Here is a 23,309-nt window from a genome sequence, read left to right as displayed (position 1 = left end):
AGGCCAAGGTAAAGAACTGAAAGGATACTGCAATATTTTCAAATAATAGTATGGAAAATATTTAATAATAATGAAAATATTAAAACAATATTTACACCATTTTTATCAGTTATTTGATTTTTTTTACATAGGTTTCTCATCAATATAATATCCCGTATTTCTTAAAAGTCTTCCTTTATAATATAAATATAATGGACAATTCACGACGTAATCATGAATTCACTTTTATGTAAAATGTTGCATTTTTAAGACAACCCTGACATTTTATCCTTGTTGATGCATGACAGATAGATGCAACATGAAAAGAGCAGCAACTGAAAGTAGGCTGAGGTTTGGATGCTGTCCGTAACAATGGTGAAGTCTGACTGAATGTCAGAGAGCGAAGACTTCGTTGTGTGATGGTGACACTTGTACGAGAAAGGAAGGACTTGTGGTTAAAGATAAAAAAGCACAAGCAGAACACGAATGCAAGCCGACCCCTTTTTAAGAAAACAACAGTAGCCTTTATCAGACGTTCTGTCACAAAGGTCAGAGCAGCCAGACAGAGTGTGTGTGCTAGAGACAACCTGAAGAAAGGTGAAGCCTGGTGAAACAAAACTAGAGCTCTTTGTTTGAAGGAGCAGCATATAACCCAAAGAACATGGTTCCCATAGTCAAACACGGTGGTGGCGCTATAATGCTATGGGGAATCATGTCAGGGTGGAAGGACTCATGAAAAAAGCTGAATATCCTGAAAAGAAAACCTAAAGCCTAGCATCTTGGCTCGCCCCTGGCAACCCCACTTTCCATTTACCTTCAGAGACGCTTAGCTTCCGAGGAAATGACGAGTTTCTGCATTTATCCAATGAACATGTGGTCTCACTGCATTGAAAAAAGAGCATCAGACAATCAGCATCCAGCTATGCTGTGCACTCAGAATTATCAGAGAATACAAAAAATGTGTTGTTGTTGTTGTTGTTGTTGAATAAACAGAGTGATAAAAACTCTTGAAGGTAAACACATTCTAGGATGCTTTTAGTTTTAACATGAACCCCAACTGAATGTGAATTCAACAGTGCATATTTGACCATTTATTGTGTGAAATGTTAGAGGAAGCTCAGCTTCCCTCGTTGTCTCAACGTAATCCTCACTGGAATATACTGGAACCTGTGCTGTAATTACAAATTGGCTGTTTTTTTTGTTTTGTTTACTTAAAGTGTGATCAAAACATTGTAGAAGCTGCATTTTTGTTTCAGTACACAAAAACATTGGAATTAAAAACCAAGGAGCAAAGGACAGCTGAGGCTGGTTTGAGCAACATACAACCTACATGAACTCTTAGAAGGTGTTGTAATATGCTCCACCTCAAAGACTTGGACGTGTACACCGTAAAAGGAAGTGCACTTTTAAATCTTTGTAACCAATCAGATGCTTTTGCTAATGTGATATAGAGACCACCAGCTCCTCCTCTCAGTAAAAACACCACTGAATCCTCCGACAAGAGACAATGTCAAGATGGTTGTCTTCTGGATCATACTGCTTGTTCTTCATGGAGGGTGTGAGTGCTGTCTAACTCTCTCTGTGTCTGTCTTTACATGATTTCCTGCATCAAAGTGACCTTTTCTTCTGTATGTTTTATACTGTGCAATAACAGGGTGGCTGGAGAGTGTTAAGTGGACCGGGACATATGTTGTTAATGAAAGGTAATACTGAGATCTTTTCAAATGTTGCAGAATGTCTCAGTTACTGATTTGAAATTCAACATATATGTCAAAGTCTTATCTAAATGTACAAACATGTTGTCATTGCATGAGGAGGCGCATATACTGTAATATATTTTAATTTACTGTATTTTTGTTCAATTTCTTTCTTTTGATTTTTAGACTCTCACTTTATCTTATCTTGTCTCCTAATGTATCTTTAAAGCAGGTTGAATTGCCACATAAACATAGTTTGCTTAGTTGGTTATTGTCTTTTATTTTACAGGACACAGTCAGACTTCAAACTACACTGTTGTTCAGCGTCCAGCGGCTACTGGTCCAGGACTCTCAGACACTCTGCAGTGTTCCGTCCTCTCTGACTCTCAGAGCAAATCCTGTTCAGGAGATCTCAGCATGTTCTGGTTCCGATCTCATAAATCTCATCCAGACATCATCTTCACTGATGGACACAGACAAGATGAATGTGAGGAGAGATCTGACTCTCAGAAGAGATGTGTTTACCGCTTCTCTAAGAACATCAGCTCCTCTGATTCTGGGACCTACTACTGTGCTGTGGCTGCATGTGGGGAGATTTTATTTGGACGTGGAATTAAACCAGACCTGGGTATGATTTTGTGTTCAGTACTGGAAGTGATACTCTTCACTGACATAACTGATGATCTGTTTTGTTTGTTTAGGTTCAGAGTTTAATCCGCTGCTGATAGCAATAATCTGCTTGGCCATTTCTGTGATTGTAAATCTTGTTTTCATCTGGCACCGAATTACAAGGGCAGGATTTAAAGGTAGGTGCTGGTAATCAAATCAATTTTTATCTATTTTTAATGTATGTTTGAACATTAAACTCATTAATAAATCGGACACCCTGATTTTATTCATCATAGGCACCGACAACACATCTTGACCCGAGCCACAGGGTAGATGATAGTGTAAGTAATCATATCATAAAATGTCATTTGTTTTATGAAACGCACACATGCTTCAACCAGCGCATGATATTGTAAGTGATGAAGCTAAATAAATATTTCTGGTTAACTTGTGTCAAACTCGTATCTCTATTTATGTAACCTTTGTGTCTGTTTAATTCGTGACAGACTCAAAATGAGGACAGTCTAATCTACACTGCACTAAATGTCTCTAAAAGAAAACCAACAAGAGGAAGAAAGAGAGAGTTTAGTGATGACAGTGTCTACTCTCAGGTTATATATTCACAGAGGAAGTGACGATGCTGAGTATCTCCTGAAATATTAAAAGAAAACGGCAGCATGTTTGTAATTTATTGTTTTTCTTTAGCTCAGTATTGGCTTTTTAATTGATTGCATTGTTGGTGACAATGTTCTTTTGCCTTGTTTTAAGCATTTCATTGCTCAGATGATCCCGCTGCCAATACTGTGCATATGACAAATAAACCTCTTTGAACATTTATTCTGTCTACCAGAACACTCTGGTAGACAGGCAAGTTCATGGTCAACTTAATGACTGCAGGTTTCCCAGCTTCTGTTGCTGCAGATCAAGCCCAGATTATTACCCCTACACTGCCTGACAGTGGATATGAGGTGTTTCTGCCCAAAAGCTTTCGCTCGGCGTGGCGAGAAGCATTAAGGCTAAACGGTTCCACTTTGGTCTCATCTGTCCATAGGACATTGTTTCAGAAATGTTGTTTGTTCAGATGCAGTTTTGTGAACCTGGGTGTGTTTCCATGTCTTTTTAAACAAAAGAGGCTTTCTCCAAGCAACCCTTCATTAAAGTTGTCCGTGCTTTTTTTCCTTTCTTTTTGCCTTTTTTCTAAATAAATAATGGCATGGCTAAAAAAACAAAACGAAACAAAAAAACATGTTGATCACTTGAGGCTGTGTTTGATTAATACTAAGATCCACCACATGTTGGCAGGGAGAGACACATCTGTATCCATGGCTGTAGTGTAATTTCAGAATCAGAATCTGAAATACTTTATCAATCCCAGGGGGAAATCGCTTTCAAAGAGATTATCTATCTAAACAATGACAGGTTCAACACTGTAGGTAAAGCAGGATTAAAATACATGCAACTTTATAAACATGTATCGCACCGTGTTGTCGTAGCTGAGAGGATGACCTCACTGGGTTGGTTGGTGTAGAAGTCTAGAAGTAGCTGGCATTAGCTAACCAGCAGTGACGGCTTTGACAATGACTACCAAGCTGAGGTAGGACACATTTGTACTGCAAAACATTTTTTAATCAATAACAAGGGACAGATCATCCACTGTCATGCATCTCCTTAGTAACGAGTGGTTCTTTGGCTATCAGTTTTGATATGAGACTGCTGAGAAATGCACAGCTAATTGACTTGCTCCACTACAAATAAATCAATCACTACAAATGCTAGCATTACAGCTAACAGGAGAGTTCTCTGTTTCATCCAACAAATCACTGGCCACTTACGAGACAAAGCATGACAGTGGACCCTCTTTCCCCGTTTGTTGAGTCTAAAAACATTCATCGCTACATCCAGAGGGTGTACAAAGGTGATATTTCCCAAATATATATGTTAAAAAAGAACTATTCTCAGAACACAGTGTTAGTTTAAATTCCTCTTGTTGTTACGACCTGGTGTTTGTTTATGGTTTTGATTTCCTTGTTTTGGGTTTTTAGTTTAATCTGTGTTTAGTTATAGTTATTTTTTGTTTTGTTTTCCTGGGTTTGTGTTTAGTTGTCTAGTCTTGTCTTGTGTTTCCAGTTTTACTTTGGTAGCCCTGTCCTCCCTGTGTATTGTCTTGTGTTCTACTTCCTGTGTTTTCCCTCCTTGTGTTCTCCCTCCTCCTCCCGGTGATTACCTGCTCCTCCCTCATGTGTCCCACCTGTGTCCAATTGTCCACCCTGATCCCTTTGTATTTAGTCTTTGTCCTCCCTGCACTCGGGGCTAGTTCGTCTCGTCTGGTGTAGGGTTTTGTTCTGTCCATGTCTTGTCCATGCCATGCCCTGCTCTGTTCCAGGTAGTTTCTTTGTTCTTGTTATGTTTTTCGTTCCTGCCTTTTATGCCATGTGCCTATTTTTCCTTAGTTCTTTCCTGCCACGCAAAGTGTGATTTTTAGTTAGTTATTTTGGTACTTTACCCTTTGACCACGACGAGTGTGATTTTTAGTTTTGCATTGTTTTGCCCTCCTGGCCTTAAATAAAAGACTTTTTGGATTTTAACCGCTCTGCGTCCTGCAACTGTGTCCTCTCCTCACACAAAACCCTGACAGTACGAACTAGCCACTATGGACACAGCAAACGCAGAAGCGATTAGATCGGCTGCTTTTAGCCGTAGCACGGAGTGCGCTCCTTGTGGCTTGGCCACCCTCTGGAGCCAGGTAAACCAGCTCCGGAGGGAGCTCCAGGCAGAGCTGGACCTGATTGATCACCTGCCATCACCTCCCACGGACAGCAAGGAGAGGTGGCAGTGGGCAAACCAACGGATCTCAGTGCTCCAGATGCTGGGGAAGTTATGGAACCTTAAACAACAGCTCAGAGCCCAGATGGACCTAGCGTTGAGCGCTAACCCTTGGCTCCACCTCCATTATACCAGGGTGTTCGTGGATATGGAGGAGTTCCCGGCGCCTGTGGCCTCCATGCTGCCCCCCTGGTTTCCCCGCCCAGTCCTTGACCCAGCCCCAACTCCTGAGGGCGGGCTCCAGATGACGTCATCCTTTCCGGTGCCGCCCAGGGGCGGGCTCCAGATGACGCCATCCCTTCCGGGGCCGCCAGAGGGCGGGCTCCAGATGATGCCATCCCTTCCGGGGCCGTCAGAGGGCGGGCTCCAGACGGCGTCGCTCCTCCCGTCTCAGCCAGAGGGCGGGCTCCAGATGGCGTCGCTCCTCCCGTCTCGGCCAGAGGGCGGGCTCCAGACGGCGTCGCTCCTCCCGTCTCGGCCAGAGGGCGGGCCCCAGACGGCGCCTGCCCCAGAGACCTCCAGTGCCCCCCGCAGAGGACTTCCTGCCAAGACTGGGGTGGCAGAGACACTGGAGGTCACCTGTCTGGATGCTGGGGGTGCATCCAGCCTTGAACCTGGAGGGTCATCAGATCTGGGTCCACGCCCTGACCCAGAAGGACTCTCAGCCCCAGCGACTGGTCCAATCACTGGGGAACCCCCAACTCTGGCTTCCAGCCGTGATCCTGAGGGGCCCCCAGCCTTTGGTTCCTGTCGGGACCCTGGAGGGTCTCCTGCTTCGTCTTCGGCTCTGGCTTCCTGTCTGGACCCTGGAGGGTCTTCTGCTTCGTCTTCGGCTCTGGCTTCCTGTCTGGACCCTGGAGGGTCTTCTGCCTCGTCTTCGGCTCTAGCTTCCTGTCGGGACCCTGGAGGGCCCCCTGCTCTGGTTTCCTGTCGGGACCCTGGAGGGCCCCGACCCTGGAGGGCCCCCTGCTCTGGTTTCCTGTCGGGACCCTGGAGGGCCCCCTGCTCTGGTTTTCTGTCGGGACCCTGGAGGGCCCCCTGCCTCGTCTTCGGCCCTGGCTTCCTGTCGGGACCCTGGAGGGCCCCCTGCTTCGTCTTCGTCTCTGGCTTCCTGTCGGGACCCTGGAGGGTCCCCTGCTTCGTCTTCGTCTCTGGCTTCCTGTCGGGACCCTGGAGGGTCCCCTGCTTCGTCTTCGTCTCTGGCTTCCTGTCGGGACCCTGGAGGGTCTTCTGCTTCGTCTTCGGCTCTGGCTTCCTGTCTGGACCCTGGAGGGTCTTCTGCTTCGTCTTCGGCTCTGGCTTCTGTGGAAGTATATAAAGGTTACCTACGCGCTGACATGATACAGAGCACATATTTACTCGTATGTATGCTTTCACTCAGAGAAAAAGGGGGACTCTCCACACACACACACACACACACACACATACACACACACATACACCCTTACAGAGAGTTAGGGAGGATGTTTACATTACTGGAGCCCTTTTTGTGGTGAAGGTGGACGTAAGATAAATCATCCAACATAGGAGGGAAACAGAGTGTTTCACAGTCATAAATAACATTATTATAATTAGTAGGTGGAGATAAAAGGGCAACATGTCCCAATATGGGAATACCAACGAGGGTCTTGAAGAACTGTTTATCTATTATGCAAATGTACCTCAACTTTCAATAAAACAAGCCTGTGTCCAGGGAAGGGCAGAACACGTATGGACGGGAGTGAAGCAGACTGAAAGGCCTGTGTTCACTGTGTTCTCCCTTTTGCAAAAGGTGAAACTACAAAACCCAGGGTATTTTCTTTCACTCAATGTTCTGAATACAGGAGACGGAATCTGACAATCTGGGGTGACCAGGGAAGGTCACGACAGAGGCCTCAGCAGGCTAATTTTAAATGTAATGTTACTGATTAATTTACAAGTAGTTTTAACAGACTTGCTGTGCAATGATTGGCTGCTCCTTCTCTCAGCTGCTACCAATGAGAAACACCAAACAGAACACAGGGCTACCACACAAAGAGACACAAACGAGACAGATTCCCCAACTGACCTAACATACAGGTGTATGTATTTGTATGTGGGAAGAAGCTGGAGAAAACCCACAGAGGCACAGTACAAAGTCAAAACCAGTGTTCCACCACACAATTTCTTAGGATCCTGATGTTTCCAGGTAACAAACTGTTGGTGTTAGCTAACATATTTTAGGATAAGAGATAATGACATCATTACTGCCTGGTCTATGCGGCTTTACACTTCAGCTTGACCAAAATGTGGCCAAGTGATGACATCTGCATATAGGTTACACTCAGTTTACAGTTACACAAACATAATGGTTTGTTTCTTTGTTTCCTTCTGTGTGAGTCAGAGAACACACATGAAACATGAAGCAGAGTCTTGCTGCTGTTGGTGTTGTTTCATGTGTTAGAAAGATGGTTGATATTATTTCCACTGTGGTAGTGCAGTGAAACTCTAACATGACGGTTGGCCAATCAGGTCACTCTGAAATTGTTCCCGCCCTCTTGAGGTGGTTATATTAAGACAAATCATCCTTTGCTTTGATTTAATGCAGTCGCTTGTGGATCAATCAGAAAATGCTGATCATATTGTGTTTAGTGCTGATGCTCAGAGCTGTATGTACATGTAAGTATCACAGAAACTTACTGCAGAAATATTATCTTGTTCCTACAGTAGTTTAACATAGATTTATATTTCCTGTAGATGTGATTTGTTAATGAGTGTTTGCTCTGTCTGCATAGATGGTCTTCATTTTGAGGCAAAGGCTGTTGATGTTGGACAAAGTGTGACTCTGACATGTTCTCGTCCAACATATGAGGCTGGAGCATCTTTGTACTGGATCAGAGTCATTTCTGGAAGCTGGCCTGAAGTTTTAGGAGGAACATTTACTTTTAATTATGATCTTTGGGATGAGACTCCTCACATGACAACAAAACAAGAACCTGGAATGTTCATTCTGAAAATTAAAAAAGTTGAGCCGAGTGACACTGGTGTGTACTACTGTATGAAAGTGAGTAGTGGTAAGCTTCAAATGGCATTTTTGAATGGAACTTTTTAAAAATTAATGGTGAGTAAAGATGAATCTGTTTATTTTCAATCAATATTTGAACCACTCTTTTAAATAAAGTGACTAAAACATGTTTTGGTTTTTCAGGACCTGAACCTGACATCACTGAAGTCATTCAGGTTTCTCTGTCTGATCCGGTCCGTCCAGGAGACTCTGTGACTCTGCAGTGTTCAGTCCTCTTTGACTCTCAGAGTAAAACATGTCCTGCAGATCACAGAGTGTTCTGGTTCAGAGCTGGATCAGGTGAATCTCGTCCCAGTTTACTTTATGCTCATGGAAGCAGTGGTGATAAATGTGAGAGTCGTCCTGCAGCACGCTCCACACACAGATGTTTCTACAGCTTCTCCAAGAACGTCAGCTCCTCAGATGCTGGGACTTACTACTGTGCTGTGGCAGCATGTGGAGAGATCACTTTTGGAAATGGGACAAGACTGGACATTGAAGGTAACTGTTGAATGTTGAAACATGATTTTAATATACAGTTCAGACTGTAATTTATGTCACCACTAGGATTTTATGTTCTTTTCAGTAGCTTTTGGAAGTGGAACACAACTGGTCAATGAAGGTAACTGAACATTTTAAGGAGAATTTTTACAATACAATCTCTATAACCCAGGAAATAACTTATCATTTCTGGGTTCTCGTGTTTTTTAGAACTCAGCATGTGGGATCTGCAGAAGGCCAACACAGCTCTCTTTGTGTCTTGTGCTGCTTTGGCTGCAAGTCTGTTTGTTGTAACTTTCCTCATTTACATCATCAGGAGGAAAACTTGTGACTGCTGCAAAGGTAATGCAAGTTTTATTTTTTAATTCTCTCATACAATATTTTCTAATAATGACCAGATTTTACCATTTTAATTAGTGTGAATGAAGCAGCAGCATATATAATGGTGAATGTCTCTGTCTGTGAACAGATGCTGCAACAGCCTGTGCTGATCAGCAGAGTCAGCAGGTACACTATCTAAAGAGAAGTTATCAAATTTAAAGAAAGTCTTATATTTTATGTATTATCTCATAATGTTCATCCACAAATGTAATGTTCTTCCTCAGAGAAATGAAGAGTCGTTGGTTTATTCTGTGGCAACCTTCACCAAGAGGAAAGGAAGAAGAAAGAACACACGACCAGCAGGGGAGGAGACCGTCTACAGTAGAGTCAGGCAGCTATAGAATTACAACTCCTCTTTTACTTACTTTCTTTTACATGTTTAATGATTTTTTTTGTAGAGCTGCAGTTCTAATAATAATTCATTGTGCATAACCAAATGTTTTATGTTTTAATTTGTCATATTAACATGTTATAGTTTAGTTTTCTTTCTTTTCCATTTGTATCTCCTTTGTCTAATGCACAGTTTTAAGAATAAAACTATAAGAATACTTTTATTTGAATAAATATTTAACAAAACATGCTGTTTAAAAACATTTTCTATGAGATATAAGTGTTTGTCACGTTTGTGTGTTTGTGGGGGTGGGTGGGTTCTCTTAAATGATATCAACATATGAGATGCAGTTTATAGACAATTCATATTATGTGACATTAAAACGAGATGATGAGTGAAAATAAACATAACATCAGCCGTGGTCTCTGACAGGTTGGGGCCATCACAGACTGGCAGCTGTCTATGGAGGCTCCACCTCTTTCACCATTTTCTTGTTATTGAGGAGTCAGAGTCAGGCACCATCTCACGTTTTATTTGTCATCATATTTCAGTGCCAGATAGAACAGCGCCCCCTGGAGGAGCGCCAAAATACATGATCCATTATGTTAGAGGCCTGAAGTCTGGCTTTTTATGCAACCATTAAATGTCCATCTATATTTAAATGTAAACTAAATAATGGTGATTTTGTTCTGAGCTCACATGTGACAGACCTCATCCCCTTTCTTTCCCACACTTCGTTTCACTTGTGGTTGCAGTATGTTATTGTAGACTAAGGTACCAAATAGCATCTTTACTTCCTGAGGTGAGCTGATCATTGGCTTTAATTTGGTGTAACTTTCAGCATTAGCACAGGCCTATGATCCTTAACCTGACCTCTGACCTTTATGTGCTTATCACACTGTGTGTTATTTAGGCCTAGTCCTTAGAACAGCATGAGTTGCATTTAGCACCAGCTGACACTGGAGAATGGATTGTTTTTATTTATTATCAGTCATGGTTTCTGCATTGGCAGAGTACTGCAGAACATGATTGATGACACACTCAGCAGCATCTGTGGAGCAGAGTGGGGTACAGTTGCTCTGCCTTTAGTTAAAGTTAACATAGAGGTTGTTATATTGTAAAACCACGGGGCAAATATTCAAAGTGAGTGACATTTTTCCAAATTACACTTTTGAACTGTAATTTTGACTTTATACATATTTATGTTATAAAAAATTCAAAGATAAGAAATTCACACACTGCATCCATTTTCCTCTTAATATGTGCACCTTTAATTAACATCATGATCTATGACCTTCTAAAATAGCACAAACATCACTCTTCCAGCAAAAGGGATGAGATATCAGAACATTGTGAACATTTTAAATGTTTTTCAGGTTAGTGTAAGTCACCTGCCATTAAATGCCTAGAGAATTAATTGTTGTAACATGTCACTACAGCTTTTTTCATAATGATTTATTTGTGTTTATTACCATGACATCAATATAACACAACATATTCAACACTGATTCTAGTTTCTTTGGTTGATCGTGGTGCTGTCCAACAGAATCAGCTGAATCAGCCTCATACTTTTGTCCTACTGATAAACAGCCTCTGATCACTGTATGTGTTTTACATGTAATATAAAGTACATGTTAAGCACTTTGATGCATGTTCTTGAGGTGTGTTGCTAGTTGTGGCAGTTCAGAGAAGAATACACACTCGCCCCTGGGAACTGTCTCATCTCCGTCTTCTCTCTCTTTTCTCTCCTGGTGGAGAAATCCACTGCTGCATAGTTCACTTCTGTTGTTTGATCATCCTGGAAAATAATATTTTGTCTTTAGTATATGTATCTGGTAGGTCTGCTTTACCATCAGGTATCCGGTGTCACCGCTGTCCTCCAAACCACTTGTTGTCACGTCACAGATTTTGCACTGTTCCCAGATTTGCACTGTTCAGATTAGGAACCGTATCCTGCTCTAGCCAGATTGGTTATACAAGTCTGAACTTGGTTTTTGACTTCCAGTCAAAGAGGATTAGTCATCGGGCAATTAATGATACAAATGCCAAGCCATTAGATTGCAGGTCTGTCATCCTATGGTTGGGGTAGTGTACCCTTGTGTTGCCTTTGATATAAATCATTTCTAACGGTAGAAGAATCTGGAAAAGGACTGTCAACTTGACTTGTTGATGTGGCCTGCTATTGAAATTGGAAATACTGGCTACTGCTCTGAAGACCTGTTTTGTTGTTCTATCAATGCTTTGAAATTATGGCTATAGAGCTCTCCAGTTAATTGAGTAACTCTGACTCACAGACATGTGACTGCTTTTCTTTTGAATGGAAATACCCATAGTGCCATTAATAGAAAGCACCACACTCTTTGAATGGTATATTTTATAGCCTGACAGGCAGCCAAAATGTCATAATTTAAAAAAATATCTTAATATAACCAATTTAGTATTGGTGCTTAACTTGATCACTTCATGCTCACTTCTTTTATTTTCAGCTGTTTCTGTCAGGGGTCGCCACAGCAAATCATCTGTTTCCACCTAACTATCCTTGGCATTCTATTCTGTATCACCAGCTAACTTCATGTCCTACCTTAGTACATCCATATATCTCCTCTCTGGCCTTCCTCTTGACTTTTTGCATGGCAGCTCCATTTCCAACACTGTTCTACCAGTATAACCACTATCCCTCCTCTGCACATGTCCAAACCATTTCATTCTGGCCTCTCTCACTTCGACCCTAGAACAGGCAACTTGAGCCCTCTGATGTGGTTGTTCCTGATCCTGTCCATCCTCGTCACTCCTAACCGATAACCTTACGATCTTTATCTCTACTACCTTCTCTCTCATCTTGTACACCTTTCCTTAGATTCTTGCTGACACTCTTCTGTCACGCCCCTGAAACTTTTCTCCACCCTCTTGAACCCACCTGCACTTGCCTTGTTACCTCTTTTCCACACTCCCTGTCATACTGGACTGTTGACTTTAAGTACTTAAACTCCTGCATCTTCTTGACCTCCACCCCCGTATTCTTACTGTTTTACTTCCCCACCTTTCGTCTTACTATGACTGTCCATCATCCTAGCAAACAAGACTTAAAGCTGATCCTTGATATAGCCCCACCTCCACCTTGAACTCCTCTGTCTGACCTACAGCACATCTCACTACTGTCATACTCCCCTCATATATATCCTGAGGTGTGATGCAGCTCCTTCTGACCATCTCTGTTCTTCTCTGTTAACATTCTCAGAGCAGAACTTAATTAATCATTTGCCCCTTGATATTTAACTATCTATTTGTTTTTGTTCCTTGGGTAATCTTGGTAATCAGCTTGCAATACTTTTAACCCATTATTTTGTCTTGTATCCTGTACAGGACACACCTAAGACAGATAATTACCAGATTATTTGATCGATCCGTTGTTGATTTGTCATGCACGAGATCATGGGGGACGTTCCTTTCCCCTTTGAACAAACAACAAAGCCCTCTCAGTGTGCAACATACAGAGGAATAGCAGCTGTACATGTACAGATTTTCATGAAGCAAGTGTTCAAAATATGGTTTCACCTTAGAACAATAATTTGGTCATAAAGATCTTTCTTATTAACAATACATCTTTATGACCAAATATCTACTCTGCAAAACATGTCATTAGTCATCATCTACATCATCTACAGTTCTGCCTTAGTGATCCAACATAGATATTTAAAAGATCCAAAGCATGAAGTGACTAAAAAAAAGTAGTTTGCTTTTAATTTTTTGAACGTACCCTTGCAAAGTCCACAAATAAGGAGGATAATCACAGTAACACAGCAAGCCAGCAGTCCTCCAAGGACAAGGACAACAGGGTCTAATCCTGATCCTGAGTTAGACAGGACATTTTCACACAATGCATTTCTCTTAAATGACAGAAAGATTTATTAAATGTAGTTTAGAAAATCAGTGACTACTTAAAGATAAAGATTTTTCTAAACCTCAGTGATTAAACACAACATGAATTTCTGACATAAATACATACGTGTGTCCACTGTGGTTCCTTCACCAAGCAGGATCTGTCCACATGTGACCACAGCACAGTAGTATGTCCCAGTATCAGCAGAGCCTCTTATAGCTTTGGACAGACGGTAGTCACAGCTTCTCCCCGTGTCTTCATCACTGCTGTTCCTCTGAGTGTAAATGATGTTTGGATGAAATCCTCCTGATCCAGTTCTGAACCAGTACACACTGTGTTCACCTGGACATTGGACATTGGATTGGGTTTCTTTGGAGAGAAGTGAACAATGGAGAGTCGCTGTGTCTCCCAGCTGCACAGACTCAGTCTTTGGGCTTTGTGTCACAAACACAGACTTCTGCTGGTTGGAATCTGTGACATCAGATTACATTTATTGACTTAAATGCATGTAAGTAATATTGTAAAAATAATAAAACAATACTGTATTTAGTAATACTCACCATTCACAACCAAGAATGTGCCATTAACAAACATGGTTGAAAACGCTGTTGCAGTTTGACAGAAGTACGTTGCTTCATCCTCTTTGCTGACATTTCTGATAGACAGAGAAAATCGAGACTCCTCTTCTGTTACTGTGAACCTTGGGTTAGTAAATTCATAAATACTTTTTTGTCCAAAAACTCCACCAGCAACAGTTTGGGGCATCTGTCCAAGAGACTGTTTATACCAGTTAATGTATCTGACAACTTTTCTAGAGACTTCACAGTGTAAAGTAACATCATGACTAAGTTCAGCCACAGTTAAAGAGATCTGATGAGAAGCGTCTCCTGTTTGAATCAGAGCTGCAGAAAGAGACAAATAACAGAGCTGCGACACAAGACAACAATATCAAAGTATTGTCTGATGTTTATCACCATGTTTTCACACAGTGAATTTTTCTCTTTAAAGAATTACACTTACATGCTGTACTAAGAAGAATCAAAGCAGCCAGTCTGATCATTGTGGTCCTGCACCACTGACGTCCTCCCACCTAAATGAAGGCTTCAGTCACAAGGTGGCCAAAGGTTTCTCAAGTACAACAGCTCTGATTGGCTGAAACAGAAGACATGTGATGGTTCTTCATTTGATGTTTATTTATTTATTTATTTATTTATTTATTGCTGAATTTTTGTTTAAATGTTGGTTTTACTTCAAAGGTTGTTAGTTAAATGGAGCAATTTGTTAACAACCTCTTGTATTTTGTCTCAAGAAGACATTTTGTTGCTTCTAGCGTGATTATAATCACACACATTTGTGAAAAAGACAATTATGCTTAAATGTAGCAAATCATTGTGCAAATCCAAACCATCACCTGGAGAGTCAATCCACTCCAGTTACTCCGACATTACTTCTTCCTGTGGCTAAGGCAGACAAGATTAAACATCGACTTTCTCAGCCATCTAGTGGTTTGAAGTGGCATTACATGAGATCACAGGGAGCTGCTTAGGAAGGTAATGTCAGCTATTTACCGCACAGCAGTCTTATAATGAGCTGTACATTGTCAGATAGTCCGCATCTACCTGTTGCGGTAGGAGTGATTCTATTCTATACTAAAAAATGTTTTTTAATCCTAAAGTGAGCAGAGTCCAGTACTGTTAGATTACTGTTTCTGTATTTTTCTGATTTAGTTCTGGCTGTTTTTTCTTTCTCTGACAATATATATATATATCGGCTATATATATATATATATATAGCAAATGTGGTCAAAACCACAAAGAAAGTCATGTGGCTGAACTCGATGGTAGGGCTGTTTGTGAGACAGACAAAGAGATAGATCTTTTTATTGATTACTTGTCATACTTTCTACATTGACACTGAAGGGATTCATGCATTGTATATATATTTTTTTATGTGTTTATATTTAATTTATTGGTTACATAACAGCTCTGTGTCCATGTTTTTTAATGTCTGCATGGACATATATAGGTCACAAACATCAGTTCTCAACCACAGTTTCCCACATTTGTGGCTGCAGACAGACCAGTAAAATGTTTGTCAGATGTAAAAGATTTCTGTATGTTTGTGCAGCAAAGCCACAGCAGACACAGCAGCTGCACATACAGCGTGTGGTGGGACATTTGTGCACCCTTTGACCAACTAAACTGAAGCTGTTTACTCAGAACAGTTGTGACTGAGCATCTGTATGATAAGTGGTTTCAGCAGGATAATTTTAGTTTAACATGTTTCATTTCTTCTTTTTTATGCTATTTACAATAAAATAGTTTGTGTCTTTTAACTTATTGTTGAATTTTTAATTTTACACTCCTGTTTTTTGAGTGAAGGTTCCTCCATTTCATACTTTAGACCTGCAAGAGCAACTTCCTGAGTTTAAAGCAGAGACTGACACCGAAAGAAAAGCCCCTTAGTTATTCACACCTTTGAATGCCTGGCCACAGCAAAGTTTCCATGCATCATTTGTTTGTTAGTGGCGACTCAGTTAGTGTTTGTGTCTTTCTGTGTCAGGAACAAACAGTGGTTGGCGCACAATGAAAAAGCAGAGAGCACAGACAGAGAAAGAAACACATTTTTCTGTATTATTCTTAATAGAATAGAATAGAATATAATAGAATACCTCATTTATTTATTGAATTTATTTTTTATGTATTATAATTGATGTTGTGTGTTGAGGTTTAGTTTTTAGAACAGTCTTTTGTTAGGGTTTGTCAGCGAGTGGTGCAGAGGCAGATGGGTTTCATGGTAGCGTTATAGAGGAGCTGTGACATTCAGCACAGGTCCTCTGATGGAACTGAACCTGCTTTGCTGTGGTTTTATGCTGCTCTGACTGTGTATGCTCAGTTCTTCCTGTTAAAGTGACTGGCAGGCAGACTGGGTGGGTCAGTGTGGGGTTGATGGTGTGCAGCAAGTTAGTTTACACAATGTTTTACTGCAACTGTATTGCTGTACACATATTAAACTACTGAAACTACACAGCTCAAAACAATAAAGGGAACACTAAAATAACACATCCTCGATCTCAATGAATGAAATATTCCAGTTTAAAATATTCATTTATTACATAGTGGAATGTTTCGACACTGTCCTGTTTGTTCACTTGGTGTGCGCTGTTGGTGCTACGGACTTTCTGCATTAGACATATTGTGTTTGCTTTTATTGTGGTAATACACAAGCACCGTAGTGTTAGAGTTAAGTGCACCAGTTTCTGGGTTCCCTTCTCGTTTACCACTGTAGCGAAGCTTACCGTAACTTAGCGGTTAGCATTAGCGCTTAGCATGGCTTCTTCCACTCGCTCTGCATCTCCCTCTCCTGCTCACTGCACGGTGTGTGACATGTTCAGCTACTCCTCTGCCTCCTTTAGTGAGCGTGAGGTGTGCACAAAGTGTAGCTTATTCACAGTCTTGGAGGCGAGGCTAAGCGAGTTAGAGGGTCGGCTCCGCATGTTAGATAATAGACCTGTAGCCACAGCAGCTAGCCAGCAGCAGTTAGCCTGTGCGGACCAGCCTGCCTTAGCTGATGTTATCCGCACCCCGGCAGCCCCCTGAGCAGCCGGGAAGTCAGAGAGGTTGGGTGGCAGTTCGAAGGAAGCGTAACCCGAAACAAAGGCCCGTGGTTCACCACCAGCCGCTTGACATATCGAACCGTTTTTCCCCACTCGGCGACACACCCGCTGAGAAGCCGACCCTGGTTATTGGCGACTCTGTTCTGCGGCATGTAAAGCCGACACCAGCGGCTATAGTTAAGTGCATCCCGGGGGCCAGAGCGGGCGACATAGAGGGTAGCCTGAAGCTGCTGGCGAGAGATAAACATAAATACAGTAGGATTATAATTCACGTCGGTGTTAATGACACCCGGCTTCGCCAGTCAGAGGTCGCTAAAGTTAATATTGAGTCGGTGTGTAATTTAGCTAAAACCATGTCGGACTCCGTAGCGTTCTCTGGTCCCCTCCCAAATCTGACCAGTGATGACATGTTTAGCCGCATGTCCTCGCTCCGTCGCTGGCTGTCATGGTGGTGTCCAGAAAATAACGTGGCCTTTATAGATAACTGGGAAACTTTCTGGGGGAAACCTGGCCTTATTAGGAGAGACGGCATCCATCCCACCCAGGGTGGTGCAGCTCTGATTTCTAGCAACATAGCCAAGTTTATTAGACCAACCTGACAACCCAGGGTCGAGGCCAGGAGGCAGAGTCGCTGTCCTACACACCTCTCTGCTGCTTCTGGAGGACTGCCGCCCTCAGTTAGAAACACATTAAACACAAATACACATAGAAACACTAAGCTTAATAATGTTATTGAAGTGGTGACGGTCACACGTCCTCCCACAGTTCATCAAGCACACAAGTTAAGATATATTAATCATAATAACCTCATAAAAATACACACTAACACACACAAACACATAGAACAAGGTAACAGAACACTCAGGTGTGGATTGTTTAACATACAATCCCTACACTCTAAGTCGCTCTTAGTTAATGATCTAATTATTGATCATCACACTGATATACTTTGTCTCACTGAGACTTGGTTACAGGGTGAAGAATATGTTGCTTTAAATGAATCAACTCCGTCCTGTTATATTAACTGTCATGTTCCTAGAGTTACAGGTCGCGGAGGAGGAGTGGCAGCAATCTACCGCTCCAGTCTTCAGATGAATCCTAAACCTAAGTCTACTCATACTTCTTTTGAGAGTCTCACTCTCAGCCTGTCTCACGGAAGCTGGAAGAAGTCAGAATTTGTTTTACTCGTCGTAGTGTATCGTCCACCTGCTGCTGCTTATTCAGAGTTCCTGCTGGAGTTTTCAGACTTCTTATCAAGTTTAGTGCTTAGCACAGATAAAGTCATTATAGTGGGTGACTTTAACATTCATATGGACGTCGACTCTGACAGTCTGAAGATTGCCTTCAACTCACTCTTGGATTCAGTTGGGTTCTCTCAGTTAGTAAATGAACCCACACACTGTCACAGTCACACCCTCGACCTGGTTCTCACCTATGGCCTGGAAGCTGAGAACCTGCTAGTGTGGTCTCAAAATCCTGTTCTTTCAGATCACTCATTAATAACTTTTGACTTCTCTCTTTCAGACCTACCAGCACCTAAGGAAAAGGTCTACTACAGCAGATGTCTGTCTGAAGACGCCGTAAAGCAGTTTAGGACAGCAATCCTACCAGTACTCCCCACAGTCCCAAGTACTGATGGGGGTACCAACTTAAATGTTACTCCTGCAGAGCTGGACCGCTTTGTCAACAACACTGCAGACACACTACACTCAGTCTTAAACAGGATTGCTCCACTGAAGAAGAAGAAAACTACAAACCAGAAGAGGCTAGCTCCGTGGTACAACTCAAACATCCGATCACTGAAACGGATTACACGTAGGATGGAGAGGATGTGGCAGTCCTCTAAATCAGATGACTCCCGGAGGGCCTGGAGAGACAGTCTGCTGACGTATAAGAAGGCCCTTCGTAAAGCCAGGACAGCCTACTATTCATCACTAATAGAAGAAAACAAGAACAACCCGCGCTTTCTCTTTAACGCCGTGGCCAGGCTGACAAAGAGCCACAGCTCTGTGGAGCCTCGCATTCCTGCAGCTCTTAGTAGTGAAGACTTCATGAGCTTCTTCACTGATAAAATCACCACTATTAGAGGACAAATCAACCACAATCTCTCTGTGACCGCTGAGGATACACCGCCACTTCTGGAAACGGATCCTGATCTAACTCTGGACTGCTTCGCGCCCATCGGCCTCCCTGAGCTGACCACCAGCATCTGCAAGTCTAAACCTACTACCTGTCTTCTGGATCCGATCCCTTCACAGCTCCTCAAGGATGCTATTCCTCTGATCGGAGACTCTATATTAGGACAGATCAACTTGTCTCTGGGAACAGGATATGTACCACAGGCTTTTAAAACTGCTGTGATCATTCCGATACATAAAAAACCTTCACTGGACCCGGACGTCCTAGGAAACTACAGACCGATCTCCAACCTCACCTTTATCTCCAAACTACTCGAAAGAGCTGTTGTAAGTCAGCTAAATGACCACCTGTGTAGTAACAGTCTGTTTGATGCTTTCCAGTCTGGTTTCAGAGCCCATCACAGCACAGAAACAGCACTGCTTAAAGTCACCAATGACCTCCTCATGGCATCGGACCGGGGTCTCGTCTCTGTACTCGTTCTACTGGATCTCAGTGCTGCCTTCGACACCGTAGACCATCGCATCCTGCTACACAGATTGGAACACGAGATCAGGATTACAGGAACAGCACTGCGCTGGTTTAAATCATATTTATCTGACAGATTTCATTTTGTTCACACTAACGATGTGTCTTCCACAGGTACAAGGGTTAACCACGGTGTTCCACAGGGTTCTGTGCTCGGACCGATCCTGTTCACCCTCTACATGCTCCCTCTAGGAAACATCATCCAGAAGCACGGCATAAACTTTCATTGTTATGCTGATGATACCCAGCTGTATTTATCCATGAAGCCTGAAGAAACGGAGCCGCTAGTCAGACTACAGGCGTGTCTAAAGGACATAAAGGACTGGATGTCCTCCAACTTTTTACTATTAAACTCGGACAAGACTGAGGTCATTGTTTTTGGACCGAAACATCTCAGAACTAGTTTATCAGATAATACTTTCTCCCTGGATGGAATTACTCTGGCCTCCAGTACGACTGTGAGGAACCTTGGAGTTATCTTTGATCAAGACATGTCGTTTGTCTCTCATATTAAGCAGGTCTCCAGGACCGCTTTCTTTCACCTGCGTAATATTACTAAGATCAGGAGCATCCTCTCTCAGAGTGATGCTGAAAAGCTCATCCATGCTTTTGTCACTTCAAGACTGGACTACTGCAACTCTTTATTGTCAGGATGTCCACATTACTCCATCAACAGTCTGCAGCTGATCCAGAACGCAGCAGCTAGAGTTCTGACAGGAAGCAGCCAAAGGGATCATATCTCTCCTGTTCTAGCGTCTCTTCACTGGCTCCCAGTGGACTCAAGAATACACTTCAAGATCCTTCTTCTAACCTACAAGGCTCTTCATGGACTTGCTCCATTGTATCTGCAGGACCTGATTGTACCATATGTTCCTATCAGATCTCTGAGTGCAGGTTTACTAGTAGTTCCTAGGATTCATAGAAGTAGAATGGGAGGACGAGCTTTCAGCTATCAGGCACCGCTATTATGGAACCAGTTACCAATCTGGGTCCGAGAGGCAGACACTGCCTCCACCTTTAAGACTAGACTTAAAACTTTTCTGTTTAGTAAGGCGTACAGTTAGCCTTAGACCTAGTGTGTAGCACAGCTATGCTGCTCTAGGCCTACGTTGTCGGGGGGCACAAACATGATCCACTGAGCAGTTTCCCTCTCACCCTCTAACCTCTCCTTTTCTCTCCTTAGTCTGGCTCACACTGGTCTCAAGACCTGGATGATGACCTGCAGTCCGGCCCGTGAAGTCTCTCTTGCTCTACGTTGTCGGGGGGCACAAACACGATCCTCTGAACACCCTCTGACCTCTCCTCCACTCTCCTTAGTCTGGATCAGACTGGGTAATATCGTCTCATAATCTGTGTTTACTGTCTTCCTTGTAGTTCTGTGCCTCGCTCTCGCTCTCTCTCTTTGCAGGTCTCAAGACCTGCATACTGACCTGCAGTCTCTCCTGTGCTCATCGACTTCACTAGCCCCTGCTGCTCATCTTTACTATCAAATTACTATTCCTACTTATGGACCGACGATATATATATAGATATCTATTGCAATATAATCACTGTTTCATCTTGCTGTCATGTTTGCTCTGTACTGTATCATGTTTGTATCATGTTTGCTCCTCTCTCTCTCTCTCTCTCTTTCTCCTTCATCCTCTCTCTCCCTCTCTCTCTCTCTCTCTCCCTCATCCTCTCTGACTAGCAGCAGGACTGGTTCCCCCTTAAGTTGACGGGTCCTGCTCAAGGTTTCTTCCTCTTAAAGGGAGTTTTTCCTTGCCACAGTGCTCTTAGGGGGGTTCCTGTGAAGCGCTTTGAGACAATGTCTGATTGTAATATGCGCTATATAAATAAAACTGAATTGAAACTGAATTGGAATATGTTGAGAACAAATGATCAATGTAAATCATGGAGGTCTGGATTTCGAACCATAATTAAAAATTAAAAGTGGAAAATCACATTACAGGCTGCTCTAGTGGATGGAACGAGACATGATGTGCCAGATGTGCTCAATTGGATTCAGATCTGGGGAACAGGCAGGCCAGTCCATAGCATCAATGCCTTCATTATGCAGGAACTGCTGATACACTTCAGCCACATGAGGCCTAGCATTGTCATGTATCAGAAGGAACCCAGGGCCCACTGCACCAGCATATGGTCTCACAATGGGTCTGAGGATCTCATACTGACCCACCACCAAACCGGTCATGCTGGAGGATGTTGCAGGCAGCAGAACATTCTCCACGGCATCTCCAGACTCTGTCATGTCTGTCACATGTGCTCAGTGTGAACCTGCTCTTACTCATGAAGAGCACAGGGCTCCAATGTGGAATCTGCCAGTCTTGGTGTTCTCTGGCAAATGCAAATCACCCTGCATGGTGTTGGGCCGCAAGCACAAGCCCCACTTGTGGACATTGGGCCCTTATACCACCCTCATGGGGTCTGTTTCTGACAGTTTGAGCAGAAACATGCATATTAGTGGTCATGTTGCAGGGCTCTGGCAGTGCTCCACCTGTTCCTCCTTGCACAAAGGAGGAGGTAGCGGTCCTGCTGCTGGGTTGTTGCCCTCCTATGGCCCCCTCCACGTCTCCTGGTGTACTGGCCTGTCTCCTGGTATCTCCTCCATGCTCTGGACACGGTGCTGACAGACACAGCAAACCTTCTTGCCACAGCTCTCATTGATGTGCCATCCTGGATGAGCTGCACTACCTGAGCAACTTGTGTGGGTTGTAGACCCCACCGCATGCTACCTCTAGGGCTGAGAGCACTGACAAAATGCAAAAGTGAGAAAAACATCAGCCAGAAAGAATGAGAACAGAGAAATGGTCTGTGGTAAGCACCTGCAGAACCTCTGCTTTATAGGGGCTGTCTCAGCAGACAGGGAGTCAGGCACCTCTCCTGTGGAACCAGTTTCCAAATCGGGTTTGCGAGGCAGACATCATCCCTGCATTTAGTCTAACCCATAGTCAACATTGGTCAACATTAGTCTAACTCATAGTCTCTTAAGGATTTCAGTTATACTTACAGACATTTTGTAAGTTTGGCTCAAGCCATAGCTAGAACACGCTCGACTAAACCTTAGCCATTGTCTAAGTATGCTGTTGTAGGCTTACACTGCTGGGAGACCACACACCCTAACTACTACTTGCTAACATGCTAACTGCTACTTGGTAGCTTATCCAAGATACTCAGCTGCTTGGATTCAGCAACTTGTTAGTCATGACAGCTGCCGTTCTTTAACAAAAACAATTACCTGATGTTCCTGGTTACTACCGGGTATTTATCCAAATAACAAGAGTATAATTCCTTCTGGGGCTGTTGAGTTGCAGCTTCAGGTGATGAGAATGAAGTCAATGAAGGCTGCACACAGTTAACGATTTAAAGCCACTTTCAATGACTAAAATGTGTAGTTGTTGGCTTCTATTTCTCCAATTGCAGTCCCTTCTTTCTCTTCTTCTGTGCATGATTTACTGAAGGTAAAACAACATTTCCTTGCTTCACCATAGTTACTCCATAGTTTCCTTTATTGACTGTAAAAGAAATGTTGTGTTTGTTATAAAAGTGGTTCATTTCTGTCTTCTCTGTGTAACTTACACAATTCACCGCAAAACATGAAACAACATCTTGCTGCTGTTAGTGTTGTCTCATGTCTTCAGGTTGGAAAGATGGTTGATATTATTTCCACTGTGGTAGTGCAGTGAAACTCTAACATGACGGTCGACCAATCAGGTTGCTCTAAAATTGTTCCCTCCCATTTGAGGTGAGTATATTAAGACAAATCATCCTTTGCTTTAATTTGAGTCAGTCGCTTGTGGATCAAT

General features: G+C 42.8%; 1 protein-coding gene and 1 pseudogene across 1 annotated transcript; one reads left to right on the top strand and one right to left on the bottom strand.

Annotated features, from left to right (window-relative positions):
- Positions 1-4,935: 4,935 nt before the first annotated feature.
- On the top strand, positions 4,936-9,353 carry LOC114443062 (uncharacterized; annotated as a pseudogene).
- Positions 9,354-11,020: 1,667 nt separating this feature from the next.
- On the bottom strand, positions 11,021-14,303 carry LOC114442790 (immunoglobulin kappa light chain-like). Its single transcript, XM_028416590.1, has 5 exons — positions 14,244-14,303; positions 13,784-14,125; positions 13,350-13,694; positions 13,101-13,193; positions 11,021-11,141 (listed from the first exon to the last, which is right to left on the bottom strand). The coding sequence occupies exons 1-5, from the start codon at positions 14,281-14,283 to the stop codon at positions 11,137-11,139; spliced, it is 825 nt and encodes a 274-aa protein (XP_028272391.1). The 5' UTR covers positions 14,284-14,303; the 3' UTR covers positions 11,021-11,136.
- Between the last annotated feature and the right edge of the window lie 9,006 nt (positions 14,304-23,309).

Source organism: Parambassis ranga, chromosome 10 (assembly GCF_900634625.1).
Source record: "Parambassis ranga chromosome 10, fParRan2.1, whole genome shotgun sequence".
NCBI classification, from domain to species: Eukaryota; Metazoa; Chordata; class Actinopteri; family Ambassidae; genus Parambassis; species Parambassis ranga.
The sequence above is the reverse complement of the archived record's forward strand: the minus strand, read 5'-3'. Positions and strand labels throughout refer to the sequence as shown.

What these genes read in the sequence shown, in the direction of transcription:
- LOC114442790 (XM_028416590.1), bottom strand. Translation starts at nt 14,283, where the DNA reads ATGATCAGACTGGCTGCTTTGATTCTTCTTAGTACAGCAT. An exon ending in CACATTCTTGGTTGTGAATG is followed by an intron (nt 13,695 to 13,783) that starts GTGAGTATTACT and finishes CTGATGTCACAG; the next exon opens with ATTCCAACCAGCAGAAGTCT. An exon ending in AGGAACCACAGTGGACACAC is followed by an intron (nt 13,194 to 13,349) that starts GTATGTATTTAT and finishes TGTCTAACTCAG; the next exon opens with GATCAGGATTAGACCCTGTT.